The sequence below is a fragment of the Lagenorhynchus albirostris genome, chromosome 9 (genome assembly GCF_949774975.1).
Source record: "Lagenorhynchus albirostris chromosome 9, mLagAlb1.1, whole genome shotgun sequence".
Classification (NCBI taxonomy): Eukaryota; Metazoa; Chordata; class Mammalia; order Artiodactyla; family Delphinidae; genus Lagenorhynchus; species Lagenorhynchus albirostris.
The window spans coordinates 94,248,940-94,272,574 of record NC_083103.1 but is presented as its reverse complement, the minus strand read 5'-3'; the positions used below and the strand labels follow the sequence as shown (position 1 = coordinate 94,272,574).

The 23,635-nt window shown below is 45.1% G+C and overlaps 2 protein-coding genes across 5 annotated transcripts in view; one reads left to right on the top strand and one right to left on the bottom strand.

Moving 5' to 3' along the window:
* Positions 1–23,635, top strand: part of SMIM35 (small integral membrane protein 35) — a 115,123-nt gene that overhangs the window by 4,145 nt on the left and 87,343 nt on the right. Inside the window, 1 exon segment of the mRNA XM_060160893.1 lies at positions 11,329–11,442. Coding sequence (XP_060016876.1) covers positions 11,329–11,442 — 114 coding nt within the window.
* The window catches only part of TMPRSS4 (transmembrane serine protease 4), a 39,179-nt gene continuing 30,732 nt past the window's right edge, over positions 15,189–23,635 (bottom strand). For all 4 annotated transcript variants that reach the window (XM_060160472.1, XM_060160475.1, XM_060160473.1 and 1 more), the window contains 6 exons: positions 21,276–21,435; positions 20,060–20,226; positions 19,196–19,294; positions 18,869–19,011; positions 16,754–16,903; positions 15,189–16,340 (listed from right to left, as the gene is read on the bottom strand). In XM_060160472.1, the coding sequence (XP_060016455.1) occupies positions 16,329–16,340; positions 16,754–16,903; positions 18,869–19,011; positions 19,196–19,294; positions 20,060–20,226; positions 21,276–21,435 (731 nt within the window). In that variant the 3' untranslated portion in view covers positions 15,189–16,328. The remainder of the gene's footprint in view (positions 16,341–16,753; positions 16,904–18,868; positions 19,012–19,195; positions 19,295–20,059; positions 20,227–21,275; positions 21,436–23,635) is intronic.

The following is a 23,635-nucleotide window of genomic DNA, read 5'->3' as shown; positions in this document are numbered from 1 at the left end:
TTTACTTGTTTATTGTATATCTTCTCTAACTAGGATGTAAACTCCATGGGAGCAGAGGCTGTGTCTATTCTCTGGGGAAAATCTAGACTTTCCCTTCTTTCCTTGAAGGAATGGGATCCTCAGGGGCCAGGGAGTACCCAGAGGGAGGGCAGCCCCATGGGGTTCAGAATGGACTGTGAGGTCAGCTGTCTGGGCCCCTGACTTCGCCAGGCAACGCATCTGCAGATGCCTTTCAGTTGGACCACAGGAAGGATAGGAGTTATGGGCCCTGGATACTAAAATGTGGTCTGCAGACAAGCAGCATAAGCACCGCCAGGGAGCTTGTTAGAAATGCAGAATTTCAGGCTCCACCTCCAAGCTACTGAATCAGAATTTGCACTGAGACTCATCTCCCAGGTGATTTCTAGCCCAAACCCCATCCTTTCCCTGGGCACTGTCTGCAGGAGGGTGAGAAATGCCAGGGTTTGTCCTGTCCTTGATCTCCTCTTCTTTTGGGTGTAAAAGGGCCTTAAGCAGTGAGTGTGGAGGCGGGTGCGAGGATGCGAGGGAGACCCCAGCTCTGTGTAATCATGACTAAGGCAAGTACTGATCTGGTTCCTGAGTTGCTAGTCACCTTCCTACAACATATTCACATCTTGTTACACTCCTGGAAGGCAGGTATAAAACCCCCTTTTACCGATGATAAAACCAAAGCATTGAGAAGCTAAAAAAATTTCCCACAGACAGGTAACTATTAGGTAGCAGAATTTAAATCCAGTAAAATGTGAAAAACAAACAAGTAGTCAACCATTTATGGATGTTCGTAAATAGTAATAATAATAATGATAATCACTAACATATACTGAGTGCTTGTTGGACCAGGCCTGTCTTGGAGTACTTTGCATGTGTGTACTAAGTCATTTTGAGACAGGCTGGGTCCTCGGACCTAGGACTCTTTACTGGGGTGCTTGCACCTGGACAATGGGGTCCTCGAGCAACAGAATACAAAGAAACTATACAGGACTAAAAATAACTGCATGCATGTGCAGTTGGGGCAAAGTATGAACGATAAGATACAAAAAGGCCACAAACCAGCTGCCACTTCCAAGGTGCCGGGAGCAAAAACAGGGTACTACACAGTGTGGGCAGACCACCTAAGCCCCCCCTCTGGCCCAACCCACAAGTCTCCCCCCACCCTCACCCCATTTAAGGAACCAGCTTGCCATCCCCCACCCCCGGGCAGCGAGCAGGGTCACCTGTTACTTGTTTTTGCTCCCTAGTGCTGCAGCAATAAAGCTTTCCTGAATTCCTCATATGGCCTCTTATCAATTTCCAGGGACCCAGGTTTGGTAACAATTTAACCCTCACAGCAACCCTATGAGGGAAGAGCCATTATTATTAGTCCCATTTTACAGATGAGGAAATGGAGACACAGAGATATTAAGTATTTGTATAGAAAAGAGTCTGGAAAGATACACATCCAACTGAGATTAGTGGTTGCCTCTGATGAGGGGGATTGGGGATTGGGCTGGAAATTGAAGATGAAACTTTAACTCGGTATTTATTTATTTATTTTAATGAATTCATTTATTTATGACTGCGTTGGGTCTTGTTGCTGCGCGCAGACTTTCTCTAGTTGCGGCGAGCAGGGGCTACTCTTCGTTGCAGTGCGTGAGCTTCTCATTGCGGTGGCATCTCTTGTTGTGGAGCACGGGCTCTAGGCGCGCAGGCTTCAGTAGTTGTGGTGCGTGGGCTCAGTAGTTCTGGCTCGCGGGCTCTAGAGCACAGGCTCAGTAGTCATGGCGCACGGGCTTAGTTGCTCCGCAGCATGTGGGATCTTCCCAGACCAGGGCTCGAACCCGTGTCCCCTGCATTGGCAGGCGGATTCTTAACCACTGTGCCACCAGGGAAGCCCCGTTATTTATTTTTAAAAAAATTTTATTTATTTTTTAAATGAAGTATAGTTGATTTACAATGTTATGTTAATTTCTGCTGTACAGCAAAGTGATTCAGTTATACATAAACATGCACCCTTTTTTATGTTCTTTGCCATTATGGTTTATCACAGGATAAAAAAAAAATTATTTACTTCTTTTGGCTGCACCAGGTCTTAGCTGCGGCATGTGGGATCTTTAGTTGAAGTATGCAGACTTCTTAGTTGCAGCATGTGGACTTTTAGTTGTGACATGCATGCGGGATCTAGTTCCCCCACCAGGGATCAAACCCGGGCCCCCTGCATCAGGAGCACAGTCTTACCCACTGGACCACCAGGGAAGTCCCTATCACAGGGTATTGAATATAGTTCCCTGTGGTATACAGTAGGACCTTGTTGTTTATCCATTCTATTTATAATAGTTTACGTCTGCTAATCCCAAACCTCCTACTCCATCCCTCCTCCACCACCCACCCCCGTCCCACCTTGGCAACCAGAAATCTGTTCCCTATGTCTGTGTTTAACTCTTTACTTTTACTCTTCAGTGTTGTTGGAATTTTTATAACTATGTGATACATTCGTAATAAACACACACACACAGTTTTGAGTCAGGGTGTGCTTGCCTCTAAAGCCCAGATTCTTTTCTCCTCACTACAACGTCATCACACGTCTCTCCTTTCAACTTCCCATTCTGTCCTTCTCTCTCACACTGTTCTCTGAACGCAGGGCTTCTTCCTGTCTCTTCCATTGTAATTGCTGTTCCCTCTAGCTACTCTCACCTCCTGGAATGGGTACAGCCTATTTGGTCTCCAGCTCTATTTCAGACGTCACTGTCCCTGGCATTTGCACACACCTGTATTAGAGTGCTTCCCACTCCATCCTTAAATTCTCCCCTGAGCTCCCCTACCACGCTAACGGGCTGGGCTGAGTCCTCACCCGCCTCCACGTGCCTCTCCCAGCTCCTGGCCCACGTTCGCACTCGGCGCTCCATCGTGGTCCGTGTAATGGCTTGCTTTTAGGAGGGGACCTTCTCGTGGAGATAGCTCTGGACTGGATCTGGGAGCACCAGACCAGTACTCCTGCGTCAGGCTTATCTTTCTGGGATTCAATTCCCTTCCTTCCTTGTGGGAAGGAGGCGGGTCTTTTCTCCCACCAACCGCCTCACCACACCCTCCCTTTCAGAGATGGTGAGGGTCAGCTGTGAGAGTCTCTGTGTTAGTCACGTTACAACTTCCTGGTTCTCTTTTGATCCCTCCGCCCCCTTTCTGTGGAACCACCTGTACTCTGAGTGGCGAGTGCAAAAGTCGGCCCATCTCCGCACAAATCCAGGTCGTAAAGAGCACGAGTACTTTCAGATTAGCTGCTGAATGTCACCCTAAAACATTCTATGGGTACGTGCATGTGTCTGTGTACATATATATTTTTCATTATCATTCTATTTTAAGTAAATTTTTCCTTATAATTTCTGCTTTGACCTATGAATTATTTAGAAGTGCTGTTAACATCACATATGCATTTTACATTTAAAAAATTATTGTTTGCTGTTGTCTCATAACTTAATAGCATTGCAATCAGAGAGCTTCATCGGTTTGATAGTCTTAGACCAGTTTTCTTAGAAAACTTAAGTTGTCTAAGTTAAACTTAATCTTAACACTTTATTATGGGGTTCAATCCCAGGGAAGCAGGCGTTAGGGGGAAAGGGCTGAGAGGCAGGGAAAGAGAGAAAGGTGATGTGATACAGAGCTGACCACAGCTGACTCAGCAACACGCAGCTGGTTGCTGAATCACAGGGACTGTCTCTGGGGAACTCGGGCTTCTCTGAATAATTTCATTTTGGGGAAGAAGGTAGAATAATTTATCTGCTGGCCCCTTCCTGTCTCCTGTTTCCCCTTATTCAATATTTATCCCAAAGACAATAATTTCCATGTTTTGTTAGTCTTTTCAGGGAGCCCTGGGGAAGCAGAGCCTTGTGGGTACAGTCTGCTGGCTCTGGGTGCTGGTGGGTACAATGAAGACCACCCAAGCCAAAGCCCAGCCCTGGCCCCAGGGGTGATGGAGACCAATGTGGTGTTAGGAGAAGAGGTGGTGGCAGTTACCAGGGCTTTGAAACCAGGGGAATGAAAGGGGCCAGTACTGGGGCCACCCAGGGCAGGAAGCCAGGTCAGCGACTACATCCTGGAGGTGAGAGGATGGGAAATGCAGGCAAGGCTGATCAGAAATTGATGGGAGCACAAAACTGGGTGTATCCATACTGCTTTTGAAATGCGTTGAGACTTACTTTATGGACTAGTATGTAGTTAATTTTTTTTATAAATGTGCTTGAGAAGGAGGCTTATTTTCTAAGTATTGTGTGCAAGTTTCTACACATGTCTATTAATCAAGCATACTAAGTATGTTGTTCAATTGTCTATACTAATATTTTACCTGTTTGACCTAACAATCATTGAGAGAAGTGTGCTAAAAGTTTGCTCTATGATGGTGGATTTATCAATATCTCCTTGTAGTTCTATCAGTTTTTGAGACTATTTTAAAACTGTGTTTATATAAGTTAAAAAAACCTGTTTACTGAGAAAAAATTCAGATATACAGAAAAGTAGAAAAATAATAAATATCCAACGCCTAGATTTTGTACTTCTTGACATTTTGCTATCTTAGCTTCAACAGTTTTTTTTTTTTTACAACTTTATTGGAGTATAATTGCTTTACAATGGTGTGTTAGTTTCTGCTTTATAACAAAGTGAATCAGTTATACATATACATATATCCCCATATCTCTTCCCTCTTGCGTCTCCCTCCCTCCCACCCTCCCTACCCCACCCCTCCAGGCGGTCACAAAGCACCGAGCCGATATCCCTGTGCCATGCGGCTGCTTCCCACTAGCTATTTACCTTACGTTTGTTAGCGTGTATATGTCCATGACTCTCTCTCGCCCTGTCACAGCTCACCCTTCCCTCTCCCCATATCCTCAAGTTCGTTCTCCAGTAGGTCTGTGTCTTTATTTCTGTCTTACCCCTAGGTTCTTCATGACATTTTTTTTTCTTCTTAAATTCCATATATATGTGTTAGCATACGGTATTTGTCTTTCTCTTTCTGACTTACTTCACTCTGTATGACAGACTCTAGGTCTATCCACCTCATTACAAATAGCTCAGTTTCGTTTCTTTTTATAGCTGAGTAATATTCCATTGTATATATGTGCCACATCTTCTTTATCCATTCATCCGATGATGGGCATTTAGGTTGTTTCCATCTCTGGGCTATTGTAAATAGAGCTGCAATGAACATATTGGTACATGACTCTTTTTGAATTTTGGTTTTCTCAGGGTATATGCCCAGTAGTGGGATTGCTGGGTCATATGGTAGTTCTATTTGTAGTTTTTTAAGGAACCTCCATACTGTTCTCCATAGTGGCTGAACCAATTCACATTCCCACCAGCAGTGCAAGAGGGTTCCCTTTTCTCCACATCCTCTCCAGCATTTATTGTTTCTAGATTTTTTGATGATGGTCATTCTGACTGGTGTGAGATGATATCTCATTGTAGTTTTGATTTGCATTGCTCTAATGATTAATGATGTTGAGCATTCTTTCATGTGTTTGTTGGCAGTCTGTATATCTTCTTTGGAGAAATGTCTATTTAGGTCTTCTGCCCATTTTTGGATTGGGTTGTTTGTTTTTTTGTTATTGAGCTGCATGAGCTGCTTGTAAATTTTGGAGATTAATCCTTTGTCAGTTGCTTCATTTGCAAATATTTTCTCCCATTCTGAGGGTTGTCTTTTGGTCTTGTTTATGGGTTCCTTTGCTGTGCAAAAGCTTTGAAGTCTCATTAGGTTCCATTGTTTATTTTTGTTTTTATTTCCATTTCTCTAGGAGGTGGGTCAAAAAGGATCTTGCTGTGATTTATGTCATAGAGTGTTCTGCCTATGTTTTCCTCTAAGAGTTTGATAGTTTCTGGCCTTACATTTAGGTCTTTAATCCATTTTGAGCTTATTTTTGTGTATAGTGTTAGGGAGTGATCTAATCTCATACTTTTACATGTACCTGTCCAGTTTTCCCAGCACCACTTATTGAAGAGGCTGTCCTTTCTCCACTGTACATTCCTGCCTCCTTTATCAAAGATAAGGTGACCATATGTGTGTGCGTTTATCTCATCTCTGGGCTTTCTATCCTGTTCCATTGATCTATCCTTCTGTTTTTGTGCCAGTACCATACTGTCTTGATTACTGTAGCTTTGTAGCATAGTCTGAAGTCCAGAAGCCTATTCCTCCAGCTCTGTTATTTGTTCTCAAGATTGCTTTGCCTATTTGGGGTCTTTTGTGTTTCCATACAAATTGCAAAATTTTTTGTTCTAGTTCTGTGAAAAATGCCAGTGGTGGTTTGATAGGGATTGCAGTGAATCTGTAGATTGCTTTGGGTAGTAGAGTCATTTTCACAATGTTGACTCTTCCAATCCAAGAACATGGTATATCTCTCCATCTATTTGTATCACCTTTAATTTCTTTCATCAGTGTCTTATAATTTTCTGCATACAGGTCTTTTGTCTCCTTAGGTAGGTTTATTCCTAGGTATTTTATTCTTTTTGTTGCAATGGTAAATGGGAGTGTTTTCTTGATTTCACTTTCAGATTTTTCATCATTAGTGTATAGGGATGCAAGAGATTTCTGTGCATTAATTTTGTATCCTGCTACTTTACCAAATTCATTGATTACCTCTAGTAGTTTTCTGGTAGCATCTTTAGGATTCTCTATGTATAGTATCATGTCATCTGCAAACAGTGACAGCTTTACTTCTTCTTTTCCGATTTGGATTCCTTTTATTTCCTTTTCTTCTCTGATTGCTGTGGCTAAAACTTCCAAAACTATGTTGAATAAGAGTGGTGAGAGTGGGAAATCTTGTCTTGTTCCTGATCTTAGTGGAAATGCTTTCAGTTTTTCACCATTGAGGACGATGTTGGCTGTGGGTTTGTCATATATGGCCTTTATTATGTTGAGGAAAGTTCCCTCTATGCCTACTTTCTGCAGGGTTTTTATAATAAATGGGTGTTGAGTTTTGTCGAAAGCTTTCTCTGCATCTATTGAGATGATCATATGGTTTTTCTCCTTCAATTTGTTAATATGGTGTATCACATTGATTGATTTGCGTATATTGAAGAATCCTTACGTTCCTGGAATAAACCCCACTTGATCATGGTGTATGATCCGTTTAATGTGCTGTTGGATTCTGTTTGCTAGTATTTTGTTGAGGATTTTTGCCTCTATGTTCATAAGTGATATTGGCCTGTAGTTTTCTTTCTGACATCCTTGTCTGGTTTTGGTATCAGGGTGATGGTGGCCTTGTAGAATGAGTTTGGGAGTGTTCCTCCCTCTGCTATATTTTGGAAGAGGTTGAGAAAGATAGGTGTTAGCTCTTCTCTAAATGTTTGATAGAATTCGCCTGTGAAGCCATCTGGTCCTGGGCTTTTGTTTGTTGGAAGATTTTTAATCACCATTTCAATTTCAGTGCTTGTGATTGGTCTGTTCATATTTTCTATTTCTTCCTGATTCAGTCTTGGCAGGTTGTGCATTTCTAAGAATTTGTCCATTTCTTCCAGGTTGTCCATTTTATTGGCATAGAGTTGCTTGTAGTAATCTCCCATGATCTTTTGTATTTCTGCAGTGTCAGTTGTTACTTCTTCTTTTTCATTTCTACATTTGATCTTAGCCAAAAGGCCGAGAAGCGATTCTCTTTTTCATTTCTAATTCTATTGATTTGAGTCTTCTCCCTTTTTTTCTTGATGAGTCTGGCTAATGGTTTATCAATTTTGTTTATCTTCTCAAAGAACCAGCTTTTAGTTTTATTGATCTTTGCTATCGTTTCCTTCATTTCTTTTTCATTTATTTCTGATCTGATTTTTATGATTTCTTTCCTTCTGCTAACTTTGGGATTTTTGTTCTTCTTTCTCTAATTGCTTTAGGTGCAAGGTTAGGTTGTTTATTCGAGATGTTTCCTGTTTCTTAAGGTAGGATTGTATTGCTATAAACTTCCCTCTTAGAACTGCTTTTGCTGCATCTCATAGATTTTGGGTTGTTGTGTCTCCATTGTCATTTGTTTCTAGGTATTTTTTTATTTCCTCTTTGATTTCTTCAGTGATCACTTCGTTATTAAGTAGTGTATTGTTTAGCCTCCATGTGTTTGTATTTTTTACAGATCTTTTCCTGTAATTGATATCTAGTCTCATAACGTGGTCGGAAAAGATACTTGAAATAATTTCAATTTTCTCAAATTTACCAAGGCTTGATTTGTGACCCAAGATATGATCTATACTGGAGAATGTTGCATGAGCACTTGAGAAAAATGTGTATTCTGTTGTTTTTGGATGGAATGTCCTATAAATATCAATTAAGTCCATCTTGTTTAATGTATCATTTAAAGCTTGTGTTTCCTTATTTATTTTCATTTTGGATGATCTGTCCATTGGTGAAAGTGGGGTGTTAAAGTCCCCTACTATGAATGTGTTACTGTCAATTTCCCCTTTTATGGCTGTTAGTATTTGCCTTATGTATTGAGGTGCTCCTATGTTGGGTCCATAAATATTTACAATTGTTATATCTTCTTCTTGGATCGATCCCTTGATCATTATGTAGTGTCCTTCTTTGTCTCTTCTAATAGTCTTTATTTTAAAGTCTATTTTGTCTGATATGAGAATTGCTACTCCAGCTTTCTTTTGGTTTCCATTTGCATGAAATATCTTTTTCCATCCCCTTACTTTCAGTCTGTATGTGTCTCTAGGTCTGAAGTGGGTCTCTTGTTGACAGCAAATATATGGGTTTTGTTTTTGTATCCATTCAGCTAATCTGTGTCTTTTTGTGGGAGCATTTAGTTTATTTACATTTAAGGTGATTATCGATATGTATGTTTGTATTCCCATTTTCTTAATTGTTTTGGGTTCGTTATTGCAGGTCTTTTCCTTCTCTTGTGTTTCTTGTGTAGAGAAGTTCCTTTAGCCGCTGTTGTAAAGCTGGTTTGATGGTGCTGAACTCTCTCAGCTTTTGCTTGTCTGTAAAGGTTTTAATTTCTCCATCAAATCTGAATGAGATCCTTGCTGGGTAGAGTAATCTTGGTTGCAGGTTTTTCTCCTTCATCACTTTAAATATGTCCTGCCAGTCCCTTTTGGCTTGCAGAGTTTCTGCTGAAAGATCAGCTGTTAACCTTATGGGGATTCCCTTGTGTGTTATTTGTTGTTTTTTCCTTGCTGCTTTTAATATGTTTTCTTTGTATTTAATTTTTGACAGTTTGATTAATATATGTCTTGGCATATTTCTCCTTGGATTTATCCTGTATGGGACTCTCTGTGCTTCCTGGACTTGATTAACTATTTCCTTTCCCATATTAGGGAAGTTTTCAACTATAATCTCTTCAAATATTTTCTCAGTCCCTTTCTCTTTCTCTTCTTCTTCTGGAACCCCTATAATTGGAATGTTGGTGCGTTTAATGTTGTCCCAGAGGTCTCTGAGACTGTCCTCAGTTCTTTTCATTCTTTTTTCTTTATTCTGCTCTGCAGTAGTTATCTCCACTATTTTTTCTTCCAGGTCACTTATCCGTTCTTCTGCCTCAGTTATTCTGCTATTGATCCCATCTAGAGTATTTTTCATTTCATTTATTGTGTTGTTCATCATTGTTTGTTTCATCTTAGTTCTTCTAGGTCCTTGTTAAATGTTTCTTGCATTTTGTCTATTCTATTTCCAAGATTTTGGATCATATTTACTATCATTATTCTGAATTCTTTTTCAGGTAGACTGCCTATTTACTCTTCATTTGTTAGGTCTGGTGGGTTTTTACCTTGCTCCTTCATTTGCTGTGTGTTTTTCTGTCTTTTCATTTTGCTTATCTTACTGTGTTTGGGGTCTCCTTTTTGCAGGCAGCAGGTTCGTAGTTCCCGTTGTTTTTGGTTTCTGTCCCCAGTGGCTAAGGTTGGTTCAGTGGGCTGTGTAGGCTTCCTGGTGGAGGGGACTAGTGCCTGTGTTCTGGTGGATGAAGCTGGATCTTGTCTTTTTGGTGGGCAGGTCCACGTCTGGAGGTGTGTTTTGGGGTGTCTGTGGCCTTATTATGATTTTAGGCAGCCTCTCTGCTAATGGGTGGGTTTGTGTTCCTGTCTTGCTAGTTGTTTGGCATAGGATGTCCAGCACTGTAGCTTGCTCGTCGTTGAGTGAAGCTGGGTGCTGGTGTTAAGATGGAGATCTCTGGGAGATTTTCACCGTTTGATATTATGTGGAGCTGGGAGGTCTCTTGTGGACCAGTGTCCTGAAGTTGGCTCTCCCACCTCAGAGGTACAGCACTGACTCCTGGCTGCAACACCAAGAGCCTTTCATCCACACGGCTCAGAATAAAAGGGAGGAAAAATTAGAAAGAAAGAATTAGTAGAAGTAGAAAGAAAGAAAGAAAGAAAGGAAGAAAGAAAGAAAGGAGGGAGGGAGGGAGGGAGGGAGGAAGGAAGGAGGGAAGGAAGGAAAAAAGAAAGAAGATAAAATAAAATAAAATAAAGTAAGATAAAATATAATAAAGTTATTAAAATAAAAAATAATTATTAAGAGAAAAAAAGAAAAAAAATTAAAAAAAAAAAACGGACGGTAGAACCCTAGGACAAATGGTGGAAGAAAAGCTATGCAGACAAAATCTCACACAGAATCATACACATACACACTCACAAAAAGAGGAAAAGGGGTGAAAATCATAAATGTTGCTCTCAACTTCCACTTTCTTAATTTGGGATGATTCGTTGTCTGTTCATGTATTCCACAGATGGCAGGTACATCAAGTTGATTGTGGAGCTTTAATCAGCTGCTTCTGAGGCTGCTGGGAGGGATTTCCCTTTCTCTTCGTTGTTCTCACAGCTCCCGGGGCTCAGCTTTGGATTCGGCCCCGCCTCTGCGTGTACGTCACTGGAGGGCGTCTGTTCTTCGCTCAGACAGGACGGGGTTAAAGGAGCCGCTGATTCGGCGGCTCTGGCGCACTCAGGCCGAGTGGAGGGAGGGGCACGGAGTGCGGGGCGGGCCTGCGGCGGCAGAGGCCGGCGAGACGTTGCACCAGCCTGAGGGCGCCGTGCGTTCTCCCGGGTAAGTTGTCTCTGGATCCCGGGACCCTGGCAGTGGCGGGCTGCACAGGCTCCCCGGAAGGGGGGTGTGGATAGTGACCTGTGCTCGCACACAGGCTTCTTGGTGGCGGCAGCAGCAGCCTTAGCGTCTCATGCCCGTCTCTGGGGTCCGCGCTTTTAGCTGCGGCTCGCGGCCGTTTCTGGAGCTCTTTTAAGCAGCGCTCTTAATCCCCTCTCCTCACGCACCAGGAAACAAAGAGGGAAGAAAAAGTCTCTTGCCTCTTCGGCAGGTCCAGACTTTTCCCCGGAATCCCTCCCGGCTAACCATGGCGCACTAATCCCCTGCAGGTCGTGTTCACGCCGCCAACCCTAGTCCTCTCCCGGAGGAGCTCGACGGAAGCCCGAGCCTCCGCTCCCAGCCCTGCCCACCCCGGCGGGGGACCAGACAAGCCTCTCGGGCTGGTGAGTGCCGGTCGGCCCTGATCCTCTGTGCGGGAATCTCTCCGCTTTGCCCTCCGCAACCCTGTTGCTGTGCTCCGCGGCTCCGAAGCTTTCCCCCTCCGCCACCCGTAGTCTCCGCCCGAGAAGGGGCTTCCTAGTGTGTGGAAACCTCTCCTCCTTCACAGCTCCCTCCCACTGGTGCAGGTCCCGTCCCTATCCTTTTGCCTCTGTTTATTCTTTTGCCCTACCCAGCCAGGTACATGGGGAGTTTCTTGCCTTTTGGGAGGTCTGAGGTCTTCTGCCGGCGTTCAGTAGGTGTTCTGTAGTTGTTCCACTTGTGGATGTATTTCTGGTGTATCTGTGGGGAGGAAGGTGATCTCCGCATCTTACTCTTCTGCCGTCTTCCCGCTCAACTGTTTTTTCTTTTCTGAACTATAACTTGTGTTATTTTACTCCAAATACTTCTGCATGCATCTCTAAAAATTAAGGATATTTTTTCTTAAGTATAGTATTTATTTTTATTTATTTATTTATTTTTTGTGGTACGCGGGCCTCTCACAGTTGTGGCCTCTCCCATTGCGGAGCACAGGCTCCGGACGCGCAGGCTCAGCGGCCATGGCTCACGGGCCCAGCCGCTCCGCGGCATGTGAGATCTTCCCGGACCGAGGCATGAACCCCCATCCCCTGCATCAGCAGGTGGACTCTCAATCACTGCGCCACCAGGGAAGCCCCAAGTATAGTATTATAATGAAATTCACAGTTCCTTGTTGTCATCCAATACCCAAATCGTATTCATATCTCCCCAGTTAGCCCTTAGCTCAAATGTCTTTTCCTGCTAATTGGTTCAAGTCAGGATCCAGTCAAGGTCCGCACCCTGTATTTGGTTGTTACCCTCTTAAGTCGATAGAATGTCCCACCTTCTGGTTTTGTCTGTTAGCTTCCAAATGGTGTCATTTAACTTATTCCTCTAATTCTTATATTTCCTATAAACTGGAAATTAGATGTAAACTTTTGGGTTAAGCATGTTTGATAAGTTGCCTTTAAGTGATGCAACATGAGGTGTACTTCATCTTCACGTCGGTAGGCACATAATATCTGGTTATTCCACTGTTAGTGCGTAGGTGATGACAGCCTGATCCCTTGATTTTAAAGTTAAGTTTTCCTCTTGAGATTAGCAAGGAATCCACGAGGGTGATACTTGGGCATTATGCAAATATCCTGTTCTCCATCAACCTTTCACTTAATGGTTTTAGCATCCATTGATCCTTGCTTGAGTGAATTATTTCGTTAGAAGATGCAAAAAATGATTTTCTATCATTCATCTATATCAATTAGCTATATTTTTCTGTAAAGAAGAGCTTTCGCTCACCACCTTGAGCCATCTTGTTACCTGGAAGTAGATTTCTACGGCAAAGCAGAGTAATGCTTAATTTTTTCTCTTTAAATATCATTTCAGAATAAAGACTTGGTGTGATAGGTAACTCCTGTGGTGACAAAGGGATTGCATTGTTGTTTTTTTTCATTTCTTTTTGTTTACAAGTTTTAACTTACTATACCTTCCTGTGAAAATTGAAGCTTTTATGACTATGTAGTGACTCTCTTTATCCTAAAAATAGTTTTTTCTTTTTGTCCTAAATCCCTATTTTTAAAAAATACTATATAGCTTCCCCAGCTTAAATTTGGTTATGAGCTTATTTTCTATGTCTTTTTTCATCTTTTTGGTTTTAATGGTCTGTAACCTAACATTCTGGGTGTGTCTTTTATAAATAACATGTAGCTTGATTTTATATTTTTATCCATTTTGCCTATCTTTATGTATTAGTTGGTGACTTTAACATTTATTGTAATTATTGATATTTTTGTTTTTAGCATCCTATTTTGTATATTTTATTTGTTCCGTTTTCTATGCTTCCCTTCCTTTTAGCTCTCCTCCTTTCTTTTGAGATTGTTTGATATTTTGATTATTTTTCCTTAATCTATTTCTTGTTTTGAAGTTAAAAACTTGATTTCCATTCTTTTGGTGGTTACTCTTTTGCCCGCTTAGAATATGTATGGTCAAGCCACTCAAGATGGCTGTTCTCTTGCTCTCTGTACATCCCTTGCCCGACCAGTGCCTGCTTCACTTATACCCTGCTCACATGACTGACCTTCCTACATACTTGCCCCAGACCCCAGCTAGTAATTGTTCTTATCCAAAGGGGTGGTGAGGGTTGTGCGCTTCGGGTGGTTTCCCTGGTAACTAATGCACCAATCTGACCTCAATTCCCCCTATAACTGGCGATTTCCCCTCCCCCCGGGGGCAAGGCCTGCTGCCATGTCCTGCCTGCCATGTGCTGCACACAGTGGGGTGTTGCTCCGGGACTTTGCTTCAGACGTGTTAGCTCCCCCATCCATTAAACCGTTAATGTCTCCGTCACCGACTCTGGGCTCTTTCTTTGGTCTTAAAACTGGGCAAGTACAGGCCTCGTAGGCCTGCAGGATGCAGCCCAACAGAATATAATACATATACTTTATGTATCATAACTTTAATCAATATTTAAAACCCCCTCTTGAGAAAAGTTAAGAACTTTAGAGTATTTTAACTCCAACTAGTCTCTCCTGACTTACACGCTATTGTTATTCTGTATTTTGATTAGACTTAAAAAAATTAACCCACAAAATAGATGTTATTGTTATTTTATGTTGACAAAATTTGTTTAGATTTTTACCAGTTGCATTCTTTACTATTCCTTCTTGCATCTCAGTTTTTCTTTTCTTTTTTTTTTTTTTTAACATCTTTATTGGGGTATAATTGCTTTACAATGGTGTGTTAGTTTCTGCTTTATAACAAAGTGAATCAGTCATACATAAACATATGTTCCCCTATGTCTTCCCTCTTGCGTCTCCCTCCCTCCCACCCTCCCTATCCCACCCCTCCAGGCTGTCACAAAGCACCGAGCCGATATCCCTGTGCCATGCGGCTGCTTCCCACTAGCTATCTACCTTACTACGTTTGTTAGTGTGTATATGTCCATGATTCTCTCTCGCCCTGTCACAGCTCACCCTTTCAGTTTTTCTTTTTAGCCTCATTTTCCCTCTCCCTAAAGTATATACTTTAAATGTTCCTTTAGAGAAGGAACATTGTTGCTAATAAACTCTCAGTTTTGTTTTCCTAAAAATACCTTTCTTTTTCTTGAAAGATAGTTTTGTAGTATTCACAATTCTTGGCTGACTGTTATCTCTTGGCACACTGAAGATACAAATCCACTGTCTTCTATCTTTTTTATGCTGTGGGGAAGTCTGCTGTTAGTCTGACTGTGGTACAATTGTGGTATTGTAAGGGGTCTGGGTTTCTTCTCTAGCTGCTTTCAAGTGTTTCTTTTCATCTTTGGTGTTATGAAGACTCACTATAATATGCCTAGGTGAAGATTTACATTAACCTTGGTTGTATGGGTATACACTATGGTGGCATATGCTGTATCTGTGGATTCTTGCCTTTAACTAGTTCTGGGTATTCTCAGCTGTTAAGTTTTGGGATATCGTTTCCCTTTCATTCTTTCTGTTCTCTCTCTCTGGGGCTCTAACTGGATATATTAGACCTTATCATTCTAGCCTCCATTATTCATAGCCTTGTTTTCATATTTTAAAGTCTTCCTATCTCTTTCTGCTAAAAACTGAAACTGAAAAATGAAATAAGCCAGGCACAAAAAGGTAAATACTATATGATTCCACTTATATGAGTAGTCAGATTTGTAGAGACGGAAAGTAGAATGGCGACAGCCAGAGGCTGGGGTATGGGAGAAATAGGGTTATTATTTAATAGGTACAGAGTGTCAGTTTGGCTAGGTGAAAACTATTCTGGAGATGAATGGTGGTGACGGATGTACAACAATGTGAATGTGTGGTAGTTTATAGCATGAACTCTGGAGTCAGAATGCTCATGTTCAACTTACCAGTATGTAACCTCAGGCAAGGTCCTAAATCTCATTTTGCTTAGTTTTCTTATCCTTAAAATGGGGATAAGAACAGTACCTATCTCATAGGTTTGTGTGAGTATTAAGTGAATCCATACATGATGAGGCACTTAGAATCGTGTACAGTACATAGAAATACTCTATTAGTTCTTATTATAGATAATTCTAACACCTAAAGTCCTTGAGGTTCTATTTTCTGTTTTTGAAAACGGAAAACCATGGTGGTTTTTATTTTTTAAAATGTTGGCCAATCTTTGTGAGCTCATGTTTGGAGGATCTCTGTCTGGGAATCCTGAGGCTCTAACTGTGGGATGTTTTCATCCTTCATTAGATCTGCCACCTGGGATCACATTTACCCCATTCAATGGTCTCTGTTCCATGTGGGAATCCCAGGTGCAGCTTCCCTACCTGCAGTGAGTCTGGGTTTAGTTCTGATCTCAGCCTTAATGTAGGTCTGTGTCCCAGGGCAACCAAAGATATTGGTTAGCCATTGCTCCCAGATATCCACCTTAGTTTCAGCTCACAATTCTGATGGTTTTGTTTTATTTTATTTTGATGTTTTTGGCCTTTGAGGATTTCTATTATTGATCTGGGCTCTCAGAAGAGCAGCGGTTTCCATTCAGTAGAGTAGAAAGTTCTTTCCTGGCTTAGCAATGCCTTCTGGGACCTCAGCCTGGAAGCTGGCTTGTTCAGTGGGCTGTGCCTCTCCCACCTTGGGATGCTGGGAGCATCAGAGGCAGCTGAGCTGGGGCTGCTGACTTCCTGGGTGCCTGTGGGCTGTGGGGTCTCTTAACAGGAATGGAGGTCCTTTGCTGTACCAAGATATGCTGAGGGTGTGGGCAGAGATATGTGTCCAAGGGGGCTCTTGCTCTGTGCCTGATTTCTGGGGGATGCCCAGGTGGACAAGGTGGGGCGGGGGGAAGCAGTTTCCAGCACTGCAGGGGGGCAGCAGCATCATGGATCAGACTAGAATAAAAGAGACCAACAAAGAAATCAGATGATTTGAAAATGGACAAAATGGTGGCATGCAAAATTAATCTCCTTTACTGAAGCTTCTTGCTCCTCTCTCTACCCTCTAGAGGACTTTCCACCCACCTTCTTGTCAGAATCAGTTCTCTGGAAAATGTCTGATAGTCTCCTTCTGCCAGAGAACAGAGAATGGTAAAGCTGGTTGTGTTCCATACCCTTTGTATTTAATGGGAATCTCAGATCTAAGGAATTTCATAATGGTGGCATCCCAGGTTGTCACTTGCTGGGAAAGGAGATGGTTGGGGATGTAAGGGGGTATCTCAGAGGCATTAAGCCGCTAAGGATGGTTTAGTACCCTCAGAGGAGAGGAAGGGAGGGGAGGGCACAAGAGGTAGAGCAAACGTGCTCACCTTGCGGACATTGTAGATCCAGTTGAGATAGGCTGTGGTCTTGGTGTACACTCCCGGGGTGCTCGGCTCCCCACAGCCATAGCCCCAGCTCACGATGCCCACTACTTGCCACTGGTCAGAGCGATACATCAGAGGCCCACCGCTGTCACCCTGTGGGAGGCAGGGGTTACTGGAGAGGGCAGGCAGGGCGGGGGTGGAGGGGTGGGCTTCTCCTTCCTCCCCTCTCTGCATTGGCCCATCTGTTTCCTGCTCTCCAGCGCGCTCTGCTGTTCCACCCTCACCCCTTGTGCTTGTTGTTCTTGCATCCTGTGATGCCCTTCCCTTTGGGGCAAAAGTGTTCTGTGGTCAAGTAAGTTGTGGGTGTGCTCTTAGCCCTCTCTCGGAGATCCACAGCTTGGGTTCTAAGGGGTTCTGTGGTAAGGGAGACTGATTATCTTTTTTTTTAAACCACTGTCGAGTTTTTTTTTAATTTATTTTTTAATTAATTAATTAATTTTTGGCTGAGTTGGGTCTTCGTTACTGCGTGCGGGCTTTCTCTAGTTGCGGCGAGCGGGGGCTACTCTTCGTTGTGGTGTGTGGGCTTCTCATTGCGGAGCACGGGCTCTAGGTGTGTGGGCTTCAGTAGTTGTGGCTCGCGGGCTCTAGAGTGCAGGCTCAGTAGTTGTGGCGCATGGGCTTAGTTGCTCTGTGGCATGTGGGATCTTCCCGGACCAGGTCTCGAACCTGTGTCCCCTGCATTGGCAGGCAGATTCTTAACCACTGAGCCACCAGGGAAGCCCTGTGATTATCTTTGTTTAACCTGGTAGTTCCCAGATTTATTGGACCACTTCAGGACCTATTTCGTGTCAACCACTGTTCTAGACAATTGGGATTCAATCAACGAAAAGAAGATCCCTGCCCTAAGGGAACTTGGAATCACGTGGAGAAACAGAGAGAGAGAGAGATAGAGAGGAGAGAGAAAGAGAGACAGAGACAGAGAGAGAGAGGGTGAGGGGGAAATAAGCAAACAACAAAACAGACAAGGAAATGTCAGATAGTGAAAAGTGCACTTATTTGGGTGTCCTTCTTACCAGCTCTTATAGCCCCTGGGGCTTCTTCCCTCAGAATCCGATAACTCTATAACTGAACTGCCTGTTTATTCACCCCCCTGCCCACTGTGAGCTCCCTGAGGGAAGACAATGTCCCCAGAGTTCAGCATTTACCTGACATCAAGTCATCAAGAGAGTAAGAGATGCCTCTCGAGTGAAGGAATTAAATGACTGAGAATGGGCGTGGGAGTAGGGTTTGGGGTTTGAATGAAAATGGTCCAGAAAATCCTCTGGGTGGGTATGTGAGAATATATTCAGGAATTGGCCAGTGGGATGGGCTGAGGGGATGGTGCACCAGGGCTCATCCAGTATAAGATGGGTTTTCTCTAATGTAGTTCAGCAGCTTGAGGACAGCTGTAGAGAAAACAGACCTGGGGTTCCTGCCCTCTAGGGGCTCATACTCTTTTAAATGATGGGAAGTAAGAGCGGGTGGGGAGGACTTCCCTGGTGGCACAGTGGTTAAGAATCCACCTGCTCATACAGGGGACACGAGTTCGAGCCCTGGTCGTGGAAGATCCCGCATGCCGCAGAGCAACTAAGCCCGTGCACCACAACTACTGAGCCTTCGCTCTAGATCCCGCGAGCCACGACTACTGAGCCCACATGCCACAACTACTGAAGCCCGTGCGCCTAGAGCCCGTTCTCTGCAACAAGAGAAGCCACGACAATGAGAAGTTCGCGCACTGTCTTCGCGACTAGGGAAAGCCCGCACACAGCAATGAAGACCCAACATAACCAAAAAAAAAAAAAAAAAAAAGAGCGGTTGGGGAGTGTAGTATCATCTTTGCATGTGAAATATACATTTGGAATCTTTCTGCTTCTATCTATCTATCTATCTATCCATCCATCTGTCTTTATATCTTTATCTGACTATAGTCCTTCCCTCCCTCTCCTCCTTCCTCCCTTCATCACATAGTGAGTGCCCACCATATGCAGACTTCATGGGGGGCATTCATCCTCTGAGCTTTTTCTTCAGGGCAGACACCCCCTATCTCTATAATTCCCTCGTGATCCTTGGAGACCCCACCTGGCAGGTGTCCACACCGCCCTCCAGGATGCCTGCACACAGCATCTTCTTGGTGACCTCCCCCTGGTACGCATCCTCTGCATTGCACCGAGTGCTGTCAATGAGCTGGACAGATGCCTGCAGCAGTATGTCAGATATCTTCCCTGCAGGTTGAAAACACACTCACATTCCCATTCTTGCCTTCAACCCCAGCCCAGGATATTCTCTGGGTTGCCTGGTACCTTGGTGCTTGGACCTCCAGGATAGGTTTTTCTAAAGGATGGTCCTCCTTCCCATCACTTTCAGGAGCTGCTCACTTAGTCCTGTGGTCCTGAGCCTGGGACTTACCTCCGTTCTCTGCTGTATAGCCCCATCCGATGATCCAGAGTGGGGTGGCTGGAGGGAGCTCCTCATCAGAGAAGGGCAGGCAGATGGGCCTGACTGTGTCTACCAGGAGCAAAGAGGAAGAGGGGACTCAAGGTTCAGGAGAGCCTGGCAGCTAAGCCCTCTGTAAATGTTGGCACCATGGTTTCTGTAACGTACATTTCATGGGATGTTAATAGAAGTGGCATGAGAAAAAGGTTCTGTGGTCAAAGAAGTTTAGAAAATGTGAGTTAAACAAATTTAAAAAACTTCTCATATCATTGATATACTAATGTGCTCCAGGAAGAGAGCTATAGTACAAAAATGTTTTCCAAACTTATATGAGAATGGAACCCTTTTTTACCCAAGGGACCAGTGTCCTGTGGAAGCTACCATTGGAAAGGCTGATCTAAATACTACCCAATGTAAACATGAGTCATCGAACAGAGATGGGCTGCCTTAACAGTAATGAGTCCCTGCCCCTGGAGGAGAGCAAATGGGCCCAGTGACCCCTTGGCAGGGAGATCGTGCAGGCTCTTGCCATTGGTCGGGGTGGAGGATGGATTAGGTCATCTTTTAGGTCCCTCACAACTCCAAGATTGGATGAATCTGTGATTCTCACTTGAGGTGCTCCACGGGGAGAAAACAGACCTCAGAAGAATCTGGCAGGGGTGGGGTCAGGTGTCAGCTGATAGCTCGGGGAGGCCTCATGGCTTCCATGATGTTAGGCCGATACATTTGCAAGAAACAATAGGCAAACTGAGGTCTTGGGAAGAGATGTGCCCAAGGCCGCTTAGTGAATGAGCTAGTGGCAGAGTTGGAGTTCGGTGCCCAGGTGCCAGCTCTCACCGGAGAACGTGAGTGGGAGCTGCAGCTTCACGAGGGCCATGTCCCGCTCTTTGCGGGACGTGATGTTTGGCTCGATGATGAAGATCTTGGCCACAGGCAGGGATGGGAAGTTGCCCAGTTTGTCTGAGCCTGCCATCACCTTCCAGCTGGACACATCGAGATGCTTCCTGGGGACGGAGACAGTGCGGTTCAAGACTGAGCCAAGCATGAGGAGGCTTTGCCAGAGGCTGGGTCCCCAGGGCCCTGGGGAGTGGGGTGTTGGCTGCCCCTGCCTTGGGAGGTAATGATGGTGAGGGCAGGGGTGGTGGAGAAGGGGCAGTCTGAGGAATCACCTACCACAGGTCAAATTCTAAAGGGGAATTTGATCCTTTTCCCTGGTGAAACCTTCCCAAAGAAACTTCTAACTGGAGGGCTGGGGAAGGGGCTGTTCCCAGTGCCTGAGCTCTGGGTCCTGACACTCTCTCCTCCCATGCTTTTTACTGGCTCTGCTACTCACGTGGTACTTGCACTTGTCTTTCTCCCAACACCAGACACAGCTGAGTGTGCAGGAGTGATTTTCCAGGGAAAGGTTTATAGCTTTTGTCAGATTCTCCAAAAAGGTTAAAAATCACAGGCCTACACCGTGTGCTCCTCCAAGGCAGTGATGGAGTCTAATGCATGAGGGTACATAGTACCTAGTAGGTACTCATAGGTGTTGAATGAATGAATGAATGAATGAATGAAGGTGAAGAGGACCTGGAGCAGTCTTTCCCCAGAGGTATGGGCAGTCCTGTCTCTACTGGCCTGTAAGAGAATCTATCCTTTTTTTTTTTTTTAAGTTTCTGAATATAATGAAGGAGTGGCAGTGACTCTGGACCCGGAACCCCTTCCTGGAGGACTGGCAAAAAGGGAGAGAGTTCTTAGGACTCCAGGCAGATGAGAAGAGCTTTTGTGCAGTGAATGATATGGGGGTAGAGTGAGGACACTGGGTACCTGGTGGCTTCCCACCTGGAAGGGAAGAGGTCAGCCTTGGTGACCAGCTCTGCTCAGACCCCCAAGGCCTAACAAAGGACATCATGTCCAGTGTCTCACTGGGGTGGCCACACCCTGGTGTATGGTCTTTAGGGGAAGGGGTGGGGTGGGGGAGGGCATCAGAAAACAAGTTGGGAGACAGGGGAGCCAGGCACTCAGGCCCCTCTGTGGCTTGACCCCCGAGGCGCCCTCGTGTGGGCCTTACCGGAAGCAGTGGGCTGCCGTGAGGATCCAGTGCGGGTCCAGGATGCTCCCTCCACAGATGTGCTGTTTGTCATACTGGATGCTGACCTGCCAAGGCCAAGAATCCACAGAGGCCGTCTGCCCACCCACCACCCGAGGGACCTTCAGGCTCTTTCCGCAGGCTGGACTCAGTAGCAAGGAGGGAAAAAGCAGGAGTCAGACTCTTGCGAGTGGGGACCGCCTCCCCTCAGAGCCCCCGGTCTATCCTGAGCAGGGCCCTTAGGACTGGGACCGGGGGCTGGGTCGGGGTGGGAGGACCACACCAATTTTGAATTATTCACAGGGAGACACTGAGTGTCCCAGACCACAGGCTTTCCCCCCATCTCCCTCTCCTTTTTTTTGTTTGTTCAGCTTTGTTTGGGTTTAGGAGTTGATACTGTGAACACGGGGTTGTACCAGCGGTCGTGACCGTCAAGCAGGGACGCGGAATTAGGGAAGTCCTGCCCAAAAGGGTGTCCCGGCCCCTCCCACTGAGTAACAGCAAACAGACGCCCACAGGCTGCTTTGGGATTGGAGAGTGGGAAGAAAGTTCCAGAAATGGATCTTCCCATCCTGAACTCACCTTTCTCCAAGTCCCTTCCCCCTGCTGAGAGAGTCTCCCAATTTGACATCCTGTTCCCTCTTTCACATCCCACTCTCCTGGCTCTCACATCTGACTCGCAAACTCTTAAAAAAACCTCCAGTTCCACCTCCCCGTCCTGTTCTCAGCCTCTCCAATCCTTCTGGCAGTCGCTGCCACAGTGGTGGTTCTAAGGGGGAAAGGCTACCACCCTTTTTGGGCCTATGCCTGGCAGGGGCTTTTCAAATACCATCTAATTCCAAACACTGTTTTCTACATGTCACCTCGCTCCCCCACTCAGAGCCCCTCAGCATCCCCCTTTGTCTGTAGGGAAGAGTTTAACTTCCCCTTCTGGCAGCCTTCTGCTGTCCTTATATAAAGTTTCTGTCTAGCCAAATCGATCTGCTGCTAGCTCCCTAAAAAGTCTTTCTGTTTTTGCTCCAGGAGGGGCCTGTCCCTGAGATGCTGTCTCCTCTCCTGTTTATCTAGATCACCGATCATTCAGCAAATATGAATTGTGTGCCTACAGTGTCTCAAGGATGCTGGAAAGAGAGTGGTGGACAAGACAGAGAGATGGACATGGTCCCTCCCTTCCTGGAGCCTACAGTTCATTCTGTGATGTTTAGCCTGGGCACCTCCTCCAGGTCACGTAATCCCTGGGGATTTTCCTCTCTTGGCATTTCCACAGCCTGCCTGGGTGTTGGCCAGCTTTTCTTGTTGACGTGGTTCGGTTTTGTCTTCTCGATGAGACAGAAGGCTCCTCGAGGGAGGGTCTGTGGCTTAAGCCTCTTTGTGACTCCAGGGTTGTTCAGCTTAGCACGTCGAGTGATGTGAACATTCATTCATTTATTCATTGACCAGCCCCCATGGGTCAGCCCTCACTCACTAGGTATCGTGGGGGTCACATGATAATGGCTAAGAGTCTTAGCATCCCACAAGGAAGCATATACACTGTTAAACTGCAAAGGCAGCGAGGATGACCTTTCTCCTCTCAGGCGGCCCAGTTTCTGGCCATCCTGCCAGGCTCTGCTCGGTCCTCCCATGAGGCTGGTGGGATGAGCAGGGCTACAGTGCTTGTTTTGCCTTCTGATCTCCTCTCAGAGCTAGGGGGTCTCCCGGGATCCTCTTGGGTAGTCGGACTAAAGGGCTTCTTGGGAAGATGAACTTCAGAGAGGTCAGGTGAATTACTCAAGGTCACACTGGAAGCCAGTGGACCTGGTGCCCAGGTCTCCTGACCCTCCCCCCGCCCCACCCCAGGTGCAGCTCTCTCTGAAGCATGTCAGCTGGGACCACTGCTCAGCTTGGTACTTCCTGCACGTGGCCTTGCACCTCTCTCTTTGCTCAGCCATTAGCTCCTGAGGACAGAGGCCTGGCAGTGCTGATACACTGTAACATTCGACGAATCTTTGCTAAATGGGGTGTGGGTAATCAGATCTTGGACAGATGAGCTGATTGTGACAAAGGAGGTTATGTGGGCCCTGGCCAGGGGTGGGAGGGGGTGGAAGCCCAGTCCTGCCCTTTCCGGTTTTCCTACTCTCTCTCTACTGGGTCTCTGCCCAGGTTGCGGGACTGTGTGTGGACAGTAAGAGGGAGTTCTTACTGTCAACCTCTTGAAGGAGCGTTACCTACAAGCCCAGGGCCAAGGGAGTAAGGTTGGGACAAAACAGAGTGACACCTGGAGTCTGAGGGATTTAAGAATGAGGATGAAGTTCTTCTTCCCTGCTTATTGCCGGCCCAGGACCCAAACCCTCAGAGATGGGGCG